At 42.1% G+C, this 15,381-nt stretch overlaps 1 protein-coding gene across 1 annotated transcript in view; it reads left to right on the top strand.

The window, feature by feature from the left end:
- The window catches only part of LOC310775929 (uncharacterized protein), a gene marked incomplete at its 3' end in the record, with an annotated part of 80,437 nt that extends 66,243 nt beyond the window's left edge, over positions 1-14,194 (top strand). The window contains exons 2-9 of the mRNA XM_083636051.1: positions 8,825-8,905; positions 9,135-9,221; positions 10,784-10,897; positions 10,989-11,099; positions 11,191-11,304; positions 13,592-13,678; positions 13,876-13,989; positions 14,080-14,194. Of these exons, the coding sequence (XP_083492177.1) occupies positions 9,148-9,221; positions 10,784-10,897; positions 10,989-11,099; positions 11,191-11,304; positions 13,592-13,678; positions 13,876-13,989; positions 14,080-14,194 (729 nt within the window). The 5' untranslated portion in view covers positions 8,825-8,905; positions 9,135-9,147. The remainder of the gene's footprint in view (positions 1-8,824; positions 8,906-9,134; positions 9,222-10,783; positions 10,898-10,988; positions 11,100-11,190; positions 11,305-13,591; positions 13,679-13,875; positions 13,990-14,079) is intronic.
- Between the last annotated feature and the right edge of the window lie 1,187 nt (positions 14,195-15,381).

Genomic DNA, 15,381 nt, shown 5'->3' with positions numbered 1-15,381 from the left:
GAAAGTGTAATAAACACAGGTGTGGTGTGTGGGACAGACATGAGAGAGAAAGTGTAATAAACACAGGTGTGGTGTGTGGGACAGACATGAGAGAGACAGTGGAAACACAGGTGTGGTGTGTGGGACAGACATGAGAGAGAAAGTGTAATAAAAGTAGGAAAACTGTGCGCACATCCACCACATTGGGCATCAGGTGCAGGACAAATAGGTGAAATCAAAAAATAAAGGAATTGTCCGCACACTGATTAGCAGCTCCCGTTTTTATTTGCTCAAGGTTGGCAAGCTTTCGACCCTACTGGGTCTTCATCAGGCAAATGAATGACAGCAGTTACAGAAGAGAATAAATAGGCCTGTGCGTATGAGACGTCATCAGGTACAATCAAGGCAAGTCATCACAGCCGGGCGGGGGATATAATAATTAATAATAATGGTAAAACTAATAGGAAGAAGACAACAATATTACATATCAAAATAGATAAACAATGTTAAGTAGGCCTAGAAAATACAATGTAAATACAATGTAAATATAGCCCAAGGGGAAAAGGAGAAGGAGAAAGAAACAACAGTGAATATGACCAATTACACCACAACTAGAATGCTAATAAAAACAGCAATAATTCATAAGATTAAAAAATCAAAAGCCATGTCTAGTACAAATTAATATAATAATGATTAATAATTAATAGTCATTATTCTTGGACTAGCTGGAGTATTGCACATAGTCATTCTAAAATGTATAAAAAATGTATAAAAGCTGGCTACTGAAGATATATACAGTATATAGAAGGCACTCAAAATGGCAATTGCTTAAAGAAAAGGTTTAATATCAAACTCCTCATTTAAACCATTAGGGGACATGGTGTTGAGAAAATAAATCCAGAAAGTTTCTCGCTGGAGGAGTTTTCTTTCAAGGTCGCCCCCCCGTGGATGTTTCTCGACTTTTTCCACTCCAATGTATCTGAGGGCGCTGACACTGTGCCCCGCTAGTTTGAAGTGTGCGGCCACTGGGTTGCGTTCATCCCCCGTCCTGATATTGCTTCTGTGTTCGCTGATCCTGGTGCGTAACGCTCTTGATGTTTTGCCCACATAAGCTAAACCACAAGGGCAGCTAATAAGGTAAACTACATGTGTAGTACTGCACGTGATGGCTCCACGTATGGCTATATTGCGGCCAGTATGTGGATGATTAAATTTTTTACATTTATGTGTATAAGTGCACTGAGTGCAGCCACCACATTTGTAGTTACCATCAGGCACAGTCATAAAATTATGCGTAGGAGAGCGTATGTCTGATTTAACAAGACTGTCCCTCAGATTAGCGGGACGTTTAAAAACAAGTCTAGGGGCACCGGTGAAACACTTTTTTAGTTTGGGGTCTGACTCAACAATATGCCAATGCTTTTGGATGACGTTTCTGAAAAGGGACCCTAGTGGAGAATATTTGGTGCAGCATAAGGAACTAGCACCACTAGCATTTGTAGTTTTAGCCTTGGGCTGAAGACTTTCAGCCTGCGTTATTTGATCAAACCTGTCCCTAGCGGCATTCACCCATTCCTGTTTGTGCCCACGGATTAAAAATCTGTTTGATAGATCATTAGCCTGTGTCAGGTAAGAGGAGTCCTGGCTGCAGATCCTACGGACCCTATGTAGCTGGCTGATCGGTAGACTTTTTTTAAGGGCTTGTGGGTGATAGCTGTCACCCCTAAGTAAAGTATTGCGGTCCGTGGGCTTACGGAACAGATCAGTGTGGATGTGATTATCAACTTTATAAATCAATATATCCAAAAAACTCATACGTTCAGGACTATATTGTAAAGTAAATTTCAAATGGTCATTGCACGAATTTAAATAGAGATGAAAATGTGTCAGTTCATCTGCAGTGCCATCAAAAATCACAAAAATATCATCAATATAACGTCGATACAAGAGAATTTTAGAATGAAAAGGGTTCACTGGATTCAAAACAGAATTATTTTCAAAGAAACCCATATAAAGCATGCATAATTAGGTGCCATTTTGCTGCCCATGGCTGTGCCCTTCTGTTGTAAATAAAAATCACTGTGAAAACAAAAATAATTATTAGTCAACACAATGTTAGCCAGATCTAATATACATTTAGTACTGGGACTGGATTCTGTCGGGCGTAGGTTTAAGAAATACTGAAGTGCCTCAAGCCCTCCAGTATGTGGTATATTAGTGTATAAACTTTGGACATCAAAAGTAGCAAATAATGCTGTGTCTGAAACATGGTTCACAGATTTAAGTAACTTTAAAAAATCAATCGAGTCTCTGATATATGAGGGAAGGGTGGTGACCTCAGACTTAATGTGATAGTCAACATAGGCAGAGATATTTTCTGTAAGGCTACCTATGCCACTCACAATAGGTCTCCCAATAAGGGGAATGGTTAAGCCCTTGTGATATGTAATATTGTTGTCTTCTTCCTATTAGTTTTACCATTATTATTAATTATTATATCCCCCGCCCGGCTGTGATGACTTGCCTTGATTGTACCTGATGACGTCTCATACGCACAGGCCTATTTATTCTCTTCTGTAACTGCTGTCATTCATTTGCCTGATGAAGACCCAGTAGGGTCGAAAGCTTGCCAACCTTGAGCAAATAAAAACGGGAGCTGCTAATCAGTGTGCGGACAATTCCTTTATTTTTAGAGAAAGTGTAATAAACACAGGTGTGGTGTGTGGGACAGACATGAGAGAGAAAGTGTAATAAACACAGGTGTGGTGTGTGGGACAGACAGAGAGAAAGTGTAATGAACACAGGTGCAGTGTGTGGGACAGACATGAGAGATCAAGTGGAAACACAGGTGTGGTGTGTGGGACAGACATGAGAGATAAAGTGTAATAAAAACAGGTGCGTTGTGTGGGACAGACAGAGAGAGAAAGTGTAATAAAAACAGGTGCGTTGTGTGGGACAGACAGAGAGAAAGTGTAATAAACACAGGTGTGGTGTGTGGGACAGACATGAGAAAGAAAGTGGAAACACAGGTGTGGCGTGTGGGACAGACATGAGAGAGAAAGTGTAATAAACACAGGTGTGGTGTGTGGGACAGACATGAGAAAGAAAGTGGAAAACACAGGTGTGGTGTGTGGGACAGACATGAGAGAGAAAGTGTAATAAAAACAGGTGCGTTGTGTGAGACAGACAGAGAGAAAGTGTAATAAACACAGGTGTGGTGTGTGGGACAGACATGAGAGAGAAAGTGGAAACACAGGTGTGGTGTGTGGGACAGACATGAGAGATAAAGTGGAAACACAGGTGTGGTGTGTGGGACAGACATGAGAGAGAAAGTGGAAACACAGGTGTGGTGTGTGGGACAGACATGAGAGAGAAAGTGGAAACACCGGTGTGGTGTGTGGGACATACATGAGAGAGAAAGTGGAAACACAGGTGCGGTGTGTGGGACAGACATGAGAGAGAAAGTGGTAACACAGGTGCGGTGTGTGGGACAGACATGAGAGATAAAGTGGAAACACAGGTGTGGTGTGTGGGACAGACATGAGAGATAAAGTGGAAACACAAGTGTGGTGTGTGGAACAGACATGAGAGAGAAAGTGGTAACACAGGTGCGGTGTGTGGGACAGACATGAGAGAGAAAGTGTAAACACAGGTGTGGTGTGTGGGACAGACATGAGAGAGAAAGTGTAATAAACACAGGTGTGGTGTGTGGGACAGACATGAGAGAGAAAGTGGAAAACACAGGTGTGGTGTGTGGGACAGACATGAGAGAGAAAGTGTAATAAAAACAGGTGCGTTGTGTGAGACAGACAGAGAGAAAGTGTAATAAACACAGGTGCGGTGTGTGGGACAGACATGAGAGAGAATGTGTAATAAACACAGGTGTGGTGTGTGTGACAGGCATGAGAGAGAATGTGTAATAAACACAGGTGCGGTGTGTGGGACAGACATGAGAGAGAAAGTGGAAGCACAGGTGTGGTGTGTGGCACAGACATGAGAGAGAAAGTGGAAACACAGGTGTGGTGTGTGGGACAGACATGAGAGAGAAAGTGTAATAAACACAGGTGCGGTGTGTGAGACAGACATGAGAGAGAAAGTGTAATAAACACAGGTGCGGTGTGTGGGACAGACATGAGAGAGAAAGTGTAATAAACACAGGTGTGGTGTGTGTGACAGACATGAGAGAGAAAGTGTAATAAACACAGGTGCGGTGTGTGGGACAGACATGAGAGAGAAAGTGTAATAAACACAGGTGCGGTGTGTGGGACACACATGAGAGAGAAAGTGGAAACATAGGTGCGGTGTGTGAGACAGACATGAGAGAGAAAGTGTAATAAACACAGGTGCGGTGTGTGGGACAGACATGAGAGAGAAAGTGTAATAAACACAGGTGCGGTGTGTGGGACAGACATGAGAGAGAAAGTGGAAGCACAGGTGTGGTGTGTGTGACAGACATGAGAGATAAAGTGTAATAAACACAGGTGTGGTGTGTGGGACAGATATGAGAGAGAAAGTGTAATAAACACAGGTGCGGTGTGTGGGACAGACATGAGAGAGAAAGTGTAATAAACACAGGTGCGGTGTGTGGGACACACATGAGAGAGAAAGTGGAAACACAGGTGCGGTGTGTGGGACAGACATGAGAGAGAAAGTGTAATAAACACAGGTGCGGTGTGTGGGACAGACATGAGAGAGAAAGTGGAAGCACAGGTGTGGTGTGTGTGACAGACATGAGAGATAAAGTGTAATAAACACAGGTGTGGTGTGTGGGACAGACATGAGAGATAAAGTGTAATAAACACAGGTGCAGTGTGTGGGACAGACATGAGAGAGAAAGTGTAATAAACACAGGTGTGGTGTGTGTGACAGACATGAGAGAGAAAGTGTAATAAACACAGGTGCGGTGTGTGAGACTGACATGAGGGAGAAAGTGTAATAAACACAGGTGCAGTGTGTGGGACAGACATGCGAGTGAAAGTGTAATAAACACAGGTGCAGTGTGTGGGACAGACATGAGAGAGAAAGTGTAATAAACACAGGTGTGGTGTGTGTGACAGACATGCGAGAGAAAGTGTAATAAACACAGGTGCAGTGTGTGGGACAGACATGCGAGAGAAAGTGTAATAAACACAGGTGTGGTGTGTGTGACAGACATGCGAGAGAAAGTGTAATAAACACAGGTGTGGTGTGTGTGACAGACATGAGAGAGAAAGTGTAATAAACACAGGTGCGGTGTGTGAGACTGACATGAGGGAGAAAGTGTAATAAACACAGGTGCAGTGTGTGGGACAGACATGCGAGAGAAAGTGTAATAAACACAGGTGCAGTGTGTGGGACAGACATGCGAGAGAAAGTGTAATAAACACAGGTGCGGTGTGTGGGACAGACATTGGTGATATGAGTTAATGTTTTCATATTCATACGAGGAAAATACCCGTTTATTTGATAGGCTACTATATTCATACGTATATGAACTATGTGCTTGTTATCCAATTCCATCATACACTGATCTTAATAAATGCTGCATTCACATGCTCCTGGGAAGCTCGTATTCCCAACATATGAATCACTCATAATGGCACAATCCTGGGGGGAAAGAATAGTGGAGCTTGCTTTGAAACGTAAATATCCAGAAAATGGTAAGGAAATGAGACGTGTTGTAATTGTATAGCCTAGTAACCTTTCTACCTGCTCCCTGAAGGCTTCAGTGATTGTACACCTCTCACATCATAATAATCACCAAGGCTTAATCTTTGTTCTTCTTACTGTGAATCCATCTGTAGTTATACAATCCAATCAGGATTCCCAGAATGTCTCTGTTACTCATCTATTTAAACATTTTAAACATGTAAACAATAGAACAATTACTGTGCTTTGCATTTGTACTACCTATATATCCGTTTAAGGAATACACAGACACAGAGTGCAGTATCTGCATTTTTGGGGTAATAGGTCAAATAATTGATCATGTTTTTTAGCCATAAAGAAATACTTTATGTGTACATATTTAATAAGTGCATTATCACTTTTCAACCTATAACTCATTTGGCTGGACAGTCAAAAAAACATTTTTAGTTAGTTAGTTGCGGTTAGGATTTGTAGGGCAGAACTGGGAAACGGGTATCATCAATATTTCCTAAATTTCCACTTGTAAATAGGACATTTGAGGGCCTTTCATGTGCTCACAACTCGTAAATACGATATATCCGAGGAGCATGTGAATGCAGCATATCTCTGCCAGGCAGAAAGCCTGGAGGAGATCATGTGTTCGGTCATGATGTAACAATATTGTGGGAACTATATATATATTTTTTTTAAAGATGTTTTTATTGAACCAAGAATGGCAATTTTTCAATTTCCATACATAACAAAACAATACAAACAGAAAAAACAGACAGAGAAAAAACAACAACAACAACAACAACAAAGAAAAACAGAGGGTATCCCCTCTCCCCCCTCCCGGTATGGTAGACATTTCGCTCTCTTTCAAATATAAAATAAAAGTAAAGTAAACTACAGGAGGTAATATTCAATCAAATCAAAACCAATAAACAAATGTATGTGGAGTGGACATAATGAAGGTGATATTAGAACCTTATGAAGCCCTGGTACTGGCTCAACTATCCAAGAGGGTGTAATGAAGGTAATGAAGCCAGAAAGGAGCCCCATATTTTTTTACAAGTTGCCGGCTTCCTTCTCACACTGTACAGGATCTTCTCAGGAGTACTATATGATGTTAATTCATTCAACCAATGTCTCTGAGAGGGAGACAGTTCAAATTTCCAATTTAGCAATATACACTTTTTGCCAGCTGTATCTGCAAGTAATATGAAGTATTTCTTATTGATGCTCACCTCCAGAGATCGAGTGTCTCCCAAAATCCAGATCCTAGGGTCATAAGGAACCTGGGTTTCTAACACTTCTGAAGTTGTTTCAACAATATATTTCCAAAAATCTTCTAAATGAGAGCAATTCCAAAGCATATGGAGTAAATCCCCATCACAGGTTCTACATCGTTGGCAGTTGGGAGAGGAATTATGGTAAATTTTGTGGAGTCTGTGTGGAGTGTAATAGGTTCTGTTAAATATATTAAACTGTAACTGTCTGTGTTTAGTTGAGATTAAAACAGTCTGAGACATTTCAAGGAGGGCGTGCCAGTCAATTTCATCATACGTGCATTCAAGATCGGATTCCCATTTCATTTTGTTATCATTCCTATTATAGATTGGCAAGTCGGTGTTTAGAATAGTATAGATAGAGGATGTCAGACCCCTAGTAGTGTGCAAGGCAACACTAAGCAAATGGTTCTCAAGAGGGGATACTGATGGAATTTGTGGGAAATCTGCGTAGCTATTACGGACCCAGTCTCTAATCTGAAAGTACTTAAATAGATTATGATTTGGCAAATTAAACTTTTCAATTAACTGCTGAAAGTTGGTGAAGTTATTTTGATTGTATAAGTCTCCGACTGTTTTAATGCCTTTGTTGACCCAGTTGTTTAATGTCCCATCTGCGACTGGGGAAGGAATACTGGGGTTGTCCCATAGGGGAGTGTTACGAAGCAATAAAGTATTTAGACCAATGACAGTGTGAGCTTCCTGCCATACAGCAAAGGAATTTAAAATAATGGGGTTCCTGGTAATGACTAAAAGTGCTTTCTTGGAGGGTAAGAAAGGAAGAACCTTTAAAGGTACATTCTTTAAATGGTGTTGTTCAATAGGAAGCCATCTAGCCTCATTGTCCTCGGAGTGTAACCAACACCATGTTGCGCGGAATTGAGCTGCGAGGTAATATAACCTAAAATTCGGAAGGCGTAATCCCCCTTTGGAGTATGGGGTCTGAAGGGTTGAGAGTTTAACTCTAGGGACTTTGCCCTTCCACAGAAAACTACATATAGATTTATTCAGATCTTTAAACAAACTTTGGGGAATTTTAAATGGGACACATTGGAACAAATATAGAAATTTTGGCAGTATATTCATTCACTCTCCCTATCAGAGACAATGGAAGATCCCTCCACCTCTGTAAATCTAGTTTGACCCGGTCCAATAACTTCATGTGATTGTCTTTAAAGGTTTTGGGAATAGATCTCCTAATTTCTACACCCAAATACTTGAATCCGCTCGGGCACCACTTTAGAGGTCTGACTAAGTTCTTGATATTATTGTCTTGTATGTTAAAAGGCATAACTTCACTTTTTGGAGATTTAGTTTATATCCAGAGGCAGCACTGTAGTTTTGAAAGCATTCTAAAAGGCTGGGAAGAGAATTTGAAGGATCGGACAAGAAAACTAAAAGATCATCGGCGTAAAGGGATAATTTATGTTCATTTAAACCGAAATTAACGCCCGTGATGGATCGGTTAGAGTGAATGGAAATAGCTAGCGGTTCGACAGCTATTAAGAACAGCAGTGGTGCGCTAGGGCAACCTTGACGGACCCCTCTGGACAGCGGGAAGGCACCCGACAGGACCCCATTAGTTAGAATTTGAGATTTTGGGCCATTAAAGAATGTTTCAATGTATTTGATAAATGTGTTTCCAAAATTCATTGCTTCAAGAGTTTGCAAAAGAAAGCTAGGTTGTGGGAACTATATTTTAATGTAACACTCACTTCCTGTTTTTAACTACGCCTAAGACCTGAGGAAGCAAGTTACAACCAACAACATGAAGCTTATGTTAAATAGAATGAATGACAAAATAAATTGCAAAGTAAAACAATGTAATCACAAGACAGTAAAACATCTTGTTGGAGTTAACATGCTCAACCTCAGTGAGAAATATAAGGTTATGAATATAACCCCGCTTCTAACAAGGTGAGTTAAGCAGCCTGTGTCTTCTCTGTCAGTGTCTCCTCTACAGCAGAAGGCAGAAGGTCTCTGTGACTTGACCTGGATGCTGTGAATTCACCAGGAAAACATTTTCCAAGGTAAAAAAAAATAAAAAATGGAGGAAAAACAAAAGTGCAAACCATAAACAGGGTGACTGACCTGTCTGTAAACTTGAAGAGTAAAAGTTAAAACATTGACATTTGACTGTACAGTATATTTGGCATTTTGGAGCACAGAGCAGAAGTGATGTATCCTGTAATGAAAGCTTGTTGTAATGACTGAGTCCAGCTAACTGTGTGTGCGTGTGCGTGTGCGTGTGTGTAAAAGTATTGGCTCTACTATGAGTGAGTGTGAGGAGAGAGAGGAGGGCGTCTCTCTGTCTGGGGAACATGACAGCCCGACCAAAGCTAAGAGGTAAGATGACTATGTCTAACTGTCCATGACATCATTAAAGCACAGCAGTGACATCATTACAGCACAGCAGTGACATCATTACAGCTCAGCAGTGACATCATAACAGCCCAGTGACATCATTACAGCTCAGTGACATCATTACAGCTCAGCAGTGAAATCATTACAGCTCAGCTGTGACATCATTACAGCTCAATTGTGACATAATTACAGCCCAGTGAAATCATTACAGCTCAGCAGTTAAATCATTCATTACAGCTCAGCAGTGACATCATTACAGCTCAGTGACATCATTACAGCTCAGCAGTGACATCATTACAGCTCAGCAGTGACATCATTACAGCTCAGCAGTGACATCATGACAGCTCAGCAGTGATATCATAACAGCCCAGTGAAATCATTACAGCTCAGCAGTGACATCATTACGGCCGGAACACACATCTTGCGTGTGCTGTGCGTCTGCGTGGCGTCTGCGTGGCGTTTTCATTTCGGTTCCCATGTTAACAGGTTACAGCAGCCACACCACCGGCATCAGACACGCGTCTCAGGCGCGTGTCTTGCGAGCGTGAGACGCGCGTCATCTAGAGAATAGAAACAAAGCCTATTTTTTCAGCTTTCCGCGCGCGTGTCTCTAGCGTCTCTACAGAAATACCCATTAAAAATGACCTATTTCTGTTCATAATCATATCATACAAGCACTATTTTCAAAGCAGATATAATAACTGTTAGCAGAGTGGGTTAATGCAGCAGTTCTCGCGTGCACTCCCAGAGCAGCAGCAAGACGGAGGAAATAAATATACACGAGGAACAGTTTCTCTTTCTCTGTGGTTCTTCTCCCATGGAGCTGTTTATTGACACTGACACTGGGTCAGAGACACACACACACATATACATACGTTTTCCGTGCATGTCATTGGCTGTAACCACCTGTGTTGCATTCAGGTAACATCCTAAATTACAATGTTATACAATTGAGAGCAGATTCTCTTTTATATCAACAATAATATTCTCACAACACCTCCGTGTTTATTTCTCTGGGCGAATTTGCGGCATATTTTTTTTGACTCTGGTTGCCAATCAAGGCTCGTTTTGATTTGAGACGAGAGGATGAGCTGAGCTCACCGCTGCAGTTCTCCTGCCCACTGAAAAACCAGATAGGCTACAACGTGGCTTCGTTTCTCCCCTCCCCACCACACACACACACACACACACACACACACACACACACACACACACACACACACACACACACACACACACACACACAAATCATACTGCCTCGATTCTGAAGTGAGCCCAAGCGATCTTCAGTTAAAATCATCATTGTATTGTTTATAGCAAATTTAATAAATGGTAAACTCTATAGGAAGATAGTTGGCAGACAGGCAGCAGCGCAGCAGCTGCACGCACCAGCCACGCTGCCTGTGTGGATGCCGCGGGCGTGCCAGCGCAGCAAGCACGCCACGCACACGCACACGCCACGCACACGCAAGATGTGTGTTCCGGCCGTTACAGCTCAGCAGTGGCATCATTACAGTCAAAGTTCTGTCTCTGTTGTGTTGAAGCTCTGTCCAGCAGCAGAAAGCAGACCGCCCTGAGCCCAGCTGTGTGTCCATGAAGAGTGACCGCTCTATGGATAAACCAATCTCCTTTGAGGATAAACATCCTTCTGAAAGGATGTAAGTCATTATGCTGTTATTATTACTAATAAAATAAAGTTCTCTACTTAGTAAGGACACATCATTTCACTGTCTAATCTGCTTACATCAGGATCCAGCAGGAGAGAGCAGACTCCCCTGAGCCCAGCTGTGTGTCCATGAAGAGTGACCGCTCTATGGATAAACCAATCTCCTTTGAGGATAAACATCCTTCTGAAAGGATGTAAGTCATTATCCTGTTAGTATTAATAAGAAAATAAAGTTCTCTACTTCATAAGGACACATAATTTCACTGTCTAATCTGCTTACATCAGGATACAGCAGGAGATAACAGACTCCCCTGAGCCCAGCTGTGTGTCCATGAAGAGTGACTGGTCTATGGATCACCCTATGAGGTTCAAAGATGCAGCGCCCTCTACTGAGCAAAGGTAAGAATTGAAAACATAAGTTTGTTATTATTCAGGGGAGCACTTTACATTACAGCTCGGTAACAACATGGTAATCGCGCGTAATAATAATAATAACCAGGTGAGGCAATAGAAAAGAGAAAATAAAATGGCTCGTCAGCCCATGTGTGGACTGTTCTGGTTATAGACATTATTGTCAATAAAGATTTGTTTGAAAGCCCAGATGCAGGCAGCAAGGCTCATATTATCTCTGTTCCTCACACACACGTCAGTCCAAGTTTTGTTTCCTTCTCTTGCTCAATCTCCCACATACACTGTCCAGTGACTCCCAACCTGTGGGCTGTGGCCCTCTGGTGGTCTGCGGAGGTATTGCAAGTGGGCCGCCAAATCATTTGGATTGTGTGTGTGTGTTTACATTAAACACATTTTAAAACCCCTTGCTGATGGACAGCTCCTTGAAAACTGAAAATGCTGAACATGTTTCAGATGCTGTGTTAGTGACTGTGGAAAAATATAAAGTGTTGAGTACACATTCTTTTTTATGGAGTTGGAGGTGGGCTGCAAAAAGTTTTAAGATTTTCAAGTGGGCCCCGAGTTGGAAAAGGTTGGGAACTGCTAGTCAGCAGTTCTAACAAGCTAACAGCAAAAGCTATATAACGTTAAATCAGAACAAAGCAGGCAGCTGAAGATGAGCGGATATTTCCTGCCATTGTTTTTCCTCATTCATATCAGACATGATAGGAGGAGGAAACGAAGTAGTTACTTATAATATTTTCAACATTTGAATAGGCGCTGAACCAAAACATGTTTATTACAGATTTATGACTAGAAAAACTTGGCACATAGTTCTGAGCTGCATCTCAAATTAACCTTCAGGTTCCCAGCTTTCAGATGATGTGTGCCACTTATATATAGCATAATACTGTTGACCAGCTATCTTACTAGATATCCGCTGTCCTCTGTTAACTCACTGAGTGCCAGCCACTTTTGGAAAACGGATGCTCCCAGTGCCAGCCCTTTCAGAGCGTTTTCAGTGATTTCTCAAGACCCACAGAATATTGTGTGATATTACTATGTAAACACCGAACACGCCCAAAGAACGATGAGACTCTCTTGTATCATCAGCAAAAAAAAGTTTATTGATATAATTTTCCGTTCTTTAGTTATCAGCAGTAGAAGATTGGTTTCAGCAAAAACAGACGTTTCAAACTAGAAGCTGAGATAATGAGCCTTTTGTGAAATGAAGCATTTCAAGCACATCACTGACTCTGAAGCTAATATTTTCTGATGTAGTGACACCTCAAAAATAATTTCCTTCAATAAAACAGCGAAAACAAAGGAAATGGCAAAATAATATTTTTTAGCTGCAACCAGCAGCGCTGGCCCCTGCGTGCGCAGACCCTACACCTTCTTGCTGGTCTTGATTTACTGCTGGTGGGCATCAGGTATTCTAGCTTGTGTTTGCCAATCTGTCCATCGAGCCTGCTGTCTGGGTCGGTGTTGTATGGTGCCCTGCGTGCCCCACCCCCCTCAACTGCAAACCCCTCCTCCGTGGGAGTGTCTCTGGTGGCTCTTTGCTCTGAATTTTCCGCTGCACGTTTCAAAGTGCGCTGGCTGCACCCAGCCTATTTTCACAGCGCTCCGCCGTTTTTGTCGCCGGCTCCCAGCGCTTCCAGCTGAGAATAATTTATCTTTTCAGAAAGACGCTGGTGTAGGGTGCTCCTTTTCTGGGAACTAATCATGTGGAGGGGCTATCGCAACAGACAGAAAGGCTCAATTGTGGGAACAGATTGGCTGCTGTTCACAGGCACAGCTAACGATACAGCATCCATCGGTTTCCGTGTGCCCACGGCTTCTTCTCTGTTTTTTTCCTCACCTTTCTCTAATCTGGAGAGCACTGTCGCCACCTAATGGGTCCGTAAAATAGCTTATACACCTTCAACATCCCCCTTATTTTTACAGGAGTTGCATCAGGCTTTGATCCATGTCCCACCGTCAAAAAACGCAATTGACGACTTTAGTCGTCATTGGCACTCTACGTTACTATTTGAATTGACGACTTTAGTCGTCATTGGCACTCAATGAGTTAAGAAAAAGAGGCAAAAATGTGTCCCTGGTAGGGAAGGGTGGGGTAGAAAAGGAATTGTCAGTGGACCTGCACCCTGCTGGTTTGCCTCCTATCTATCTAATTACTCCTACCAGTTCGCCTGGTGGAGATCTCTGTCCAGAACATGCACTCTTAACTCTGTGTGTGTGTGTGTGTGTGTGTGTGTGTGTGTGTGTGCGTGTGCGTGTGTGTGTGTAAAAGTATTGGCTCTACTATGAGTGAGTGTGAGGAGAGAGAGGAGGGCGTCTCTCTGTCTGGGGAACATGACAGCCCGACCAAAGCTAAGAGGTAAGATGACTATGTCTAATTGTCCATGACATCATTAAAGCACAGCAGTGACATCATTACAGCACAGCAGTGACATCATTACAGCTCAGCAGTGACATCATAACAGCCCAGTGACATCATTACAGCTCAGCAGTGAAATCATTACAGCTCAGCAGTGGCATCATTACAGTCAAAGTTCTGTCTCTGTTGTGTTGAAGCTCTGTCCAGCAGCAGAGAGCAGACCGCCCTGAGCCCAGCTGTGTGTCCATGAAGAGTGACCGCTCTATGGATAAACCAATCTCCTTTGAGGATAAACATCCTTCTGAAAGGATGTAAGTCATTATGCTGTTATTATTACTAAAAAATAAAGTTCTCTACTTAGTAAGGACACATCATTTCACTGTCTAATCTGCTTACATCAGGATCCAGCAGGAGAGAGCAGACTCCCCTGAGCCCAGCTGTGTGTCCATGAAGAGTGACCGCTCTATGGATAAACCAATCTCCTTTGAGGATAAACATCCTTCTGAAAGGATGTAAGTCATTATCCTGTTAGTATTAATAAAGTTCTCTACTTCATAAGGACACATAATTTCACTGTCTAATCTGCTTACATCAGGATCCAGCAGGAGAGAGCAGACTCCCCTGAGCCAAGCTGTGTGTCCATGAAGAGTGACCGCTCTATGGATAAACCAATCTCCTTTGAGGATAAACATCCTTCTGAAAGGATGTAAGTCATTATGCTGTTATTATTACTAATAAAATAAAGTTCTCTACTTAGTAAGGACACATCATTTCACTGTCTAATCTGCTTACATCAGGATCCAGCAGGAGAGAGCAGACTCCCCTGCGCCCAGCTGTGTGTCCATGAAGAGTGACTGGTCTATGGATAAACATATGAAGTTCAAAGATGGAGCGCCCTCTACTGAGCAAAGGTAAGAATGGAAAACATATAAGTTTGTTATTATTCAGGGGAGCACTTTACATTACAGCTCAGTAACAACATGGTAATCACGCGTAATAATAATAATAACCAGGTAAGGCAATAGCTTGGTATTATTAGCAATGGGTATATCTGCGTAATATTAGACTGAGATTTATGTAACAGGGTAATAAGGGGCCAGAAAAAAGGGTAATAATAACGCATTGAAAGATAGAAAATGTGCAAAACTATTTTGTAATAGTATGGTAATATTTTGGTAGCAATATAACTGTAACCTGCTAAGTTAACAATAAAATGGCTATATCAGTGCAATATTTGGATTATAAAATGGTAATATGGCAGGCACGGGGGGAGTGAAGGCGGGGGATGAGGGGGCTTGAGCACGTGCCCCTTTACCCTTTTGATGCCCCTTTTGTCCGAGGCCGACATTACTGTCTTTCAGAGGCTGTAATGGGCTCATTTTTAAAGGTAGAGTGAAGATACTGGTATCATATGAAACTATAGAAGACCTCAAGCTGGGCATACACTGTGCAAATTTAGAAATGTTGTTTAATTGCATCTCTTACTGTACGAGCCAAAGCTCGAGTTGTGTGCTCTCACTGCACGGTCCAACCATCAAGCCCAACCTGAGACCTCATACTGTGCGTGTAAAATAGAAAATAAAATGGCTTGTCAGCCCATGTGTGGACTGTTCTGGCTATTGACATTATTGTCAATAAAGATTTGTTTGAAAGCTCAGAAGTTTTGTTTCCTCTTGCTCTCTCTCACACATACACTGTCCAGT

The sequence above is a fragment of the Poromitra crassiceps genome (genome assembly GCF_964638095.1).
Source record: "Poromitra crassiceps genome assembly, chromosome: 4".
Taxonomy (NCBI): Eukaryota; Metazoa; Chordata; class Actinopteri; order Beryciformes; family Melamphaidae; genus Poromitra; species Poromitra crassiceps.
This window is presented reverse-complemented; position numbering and strand designations above follow the sequence as displayed.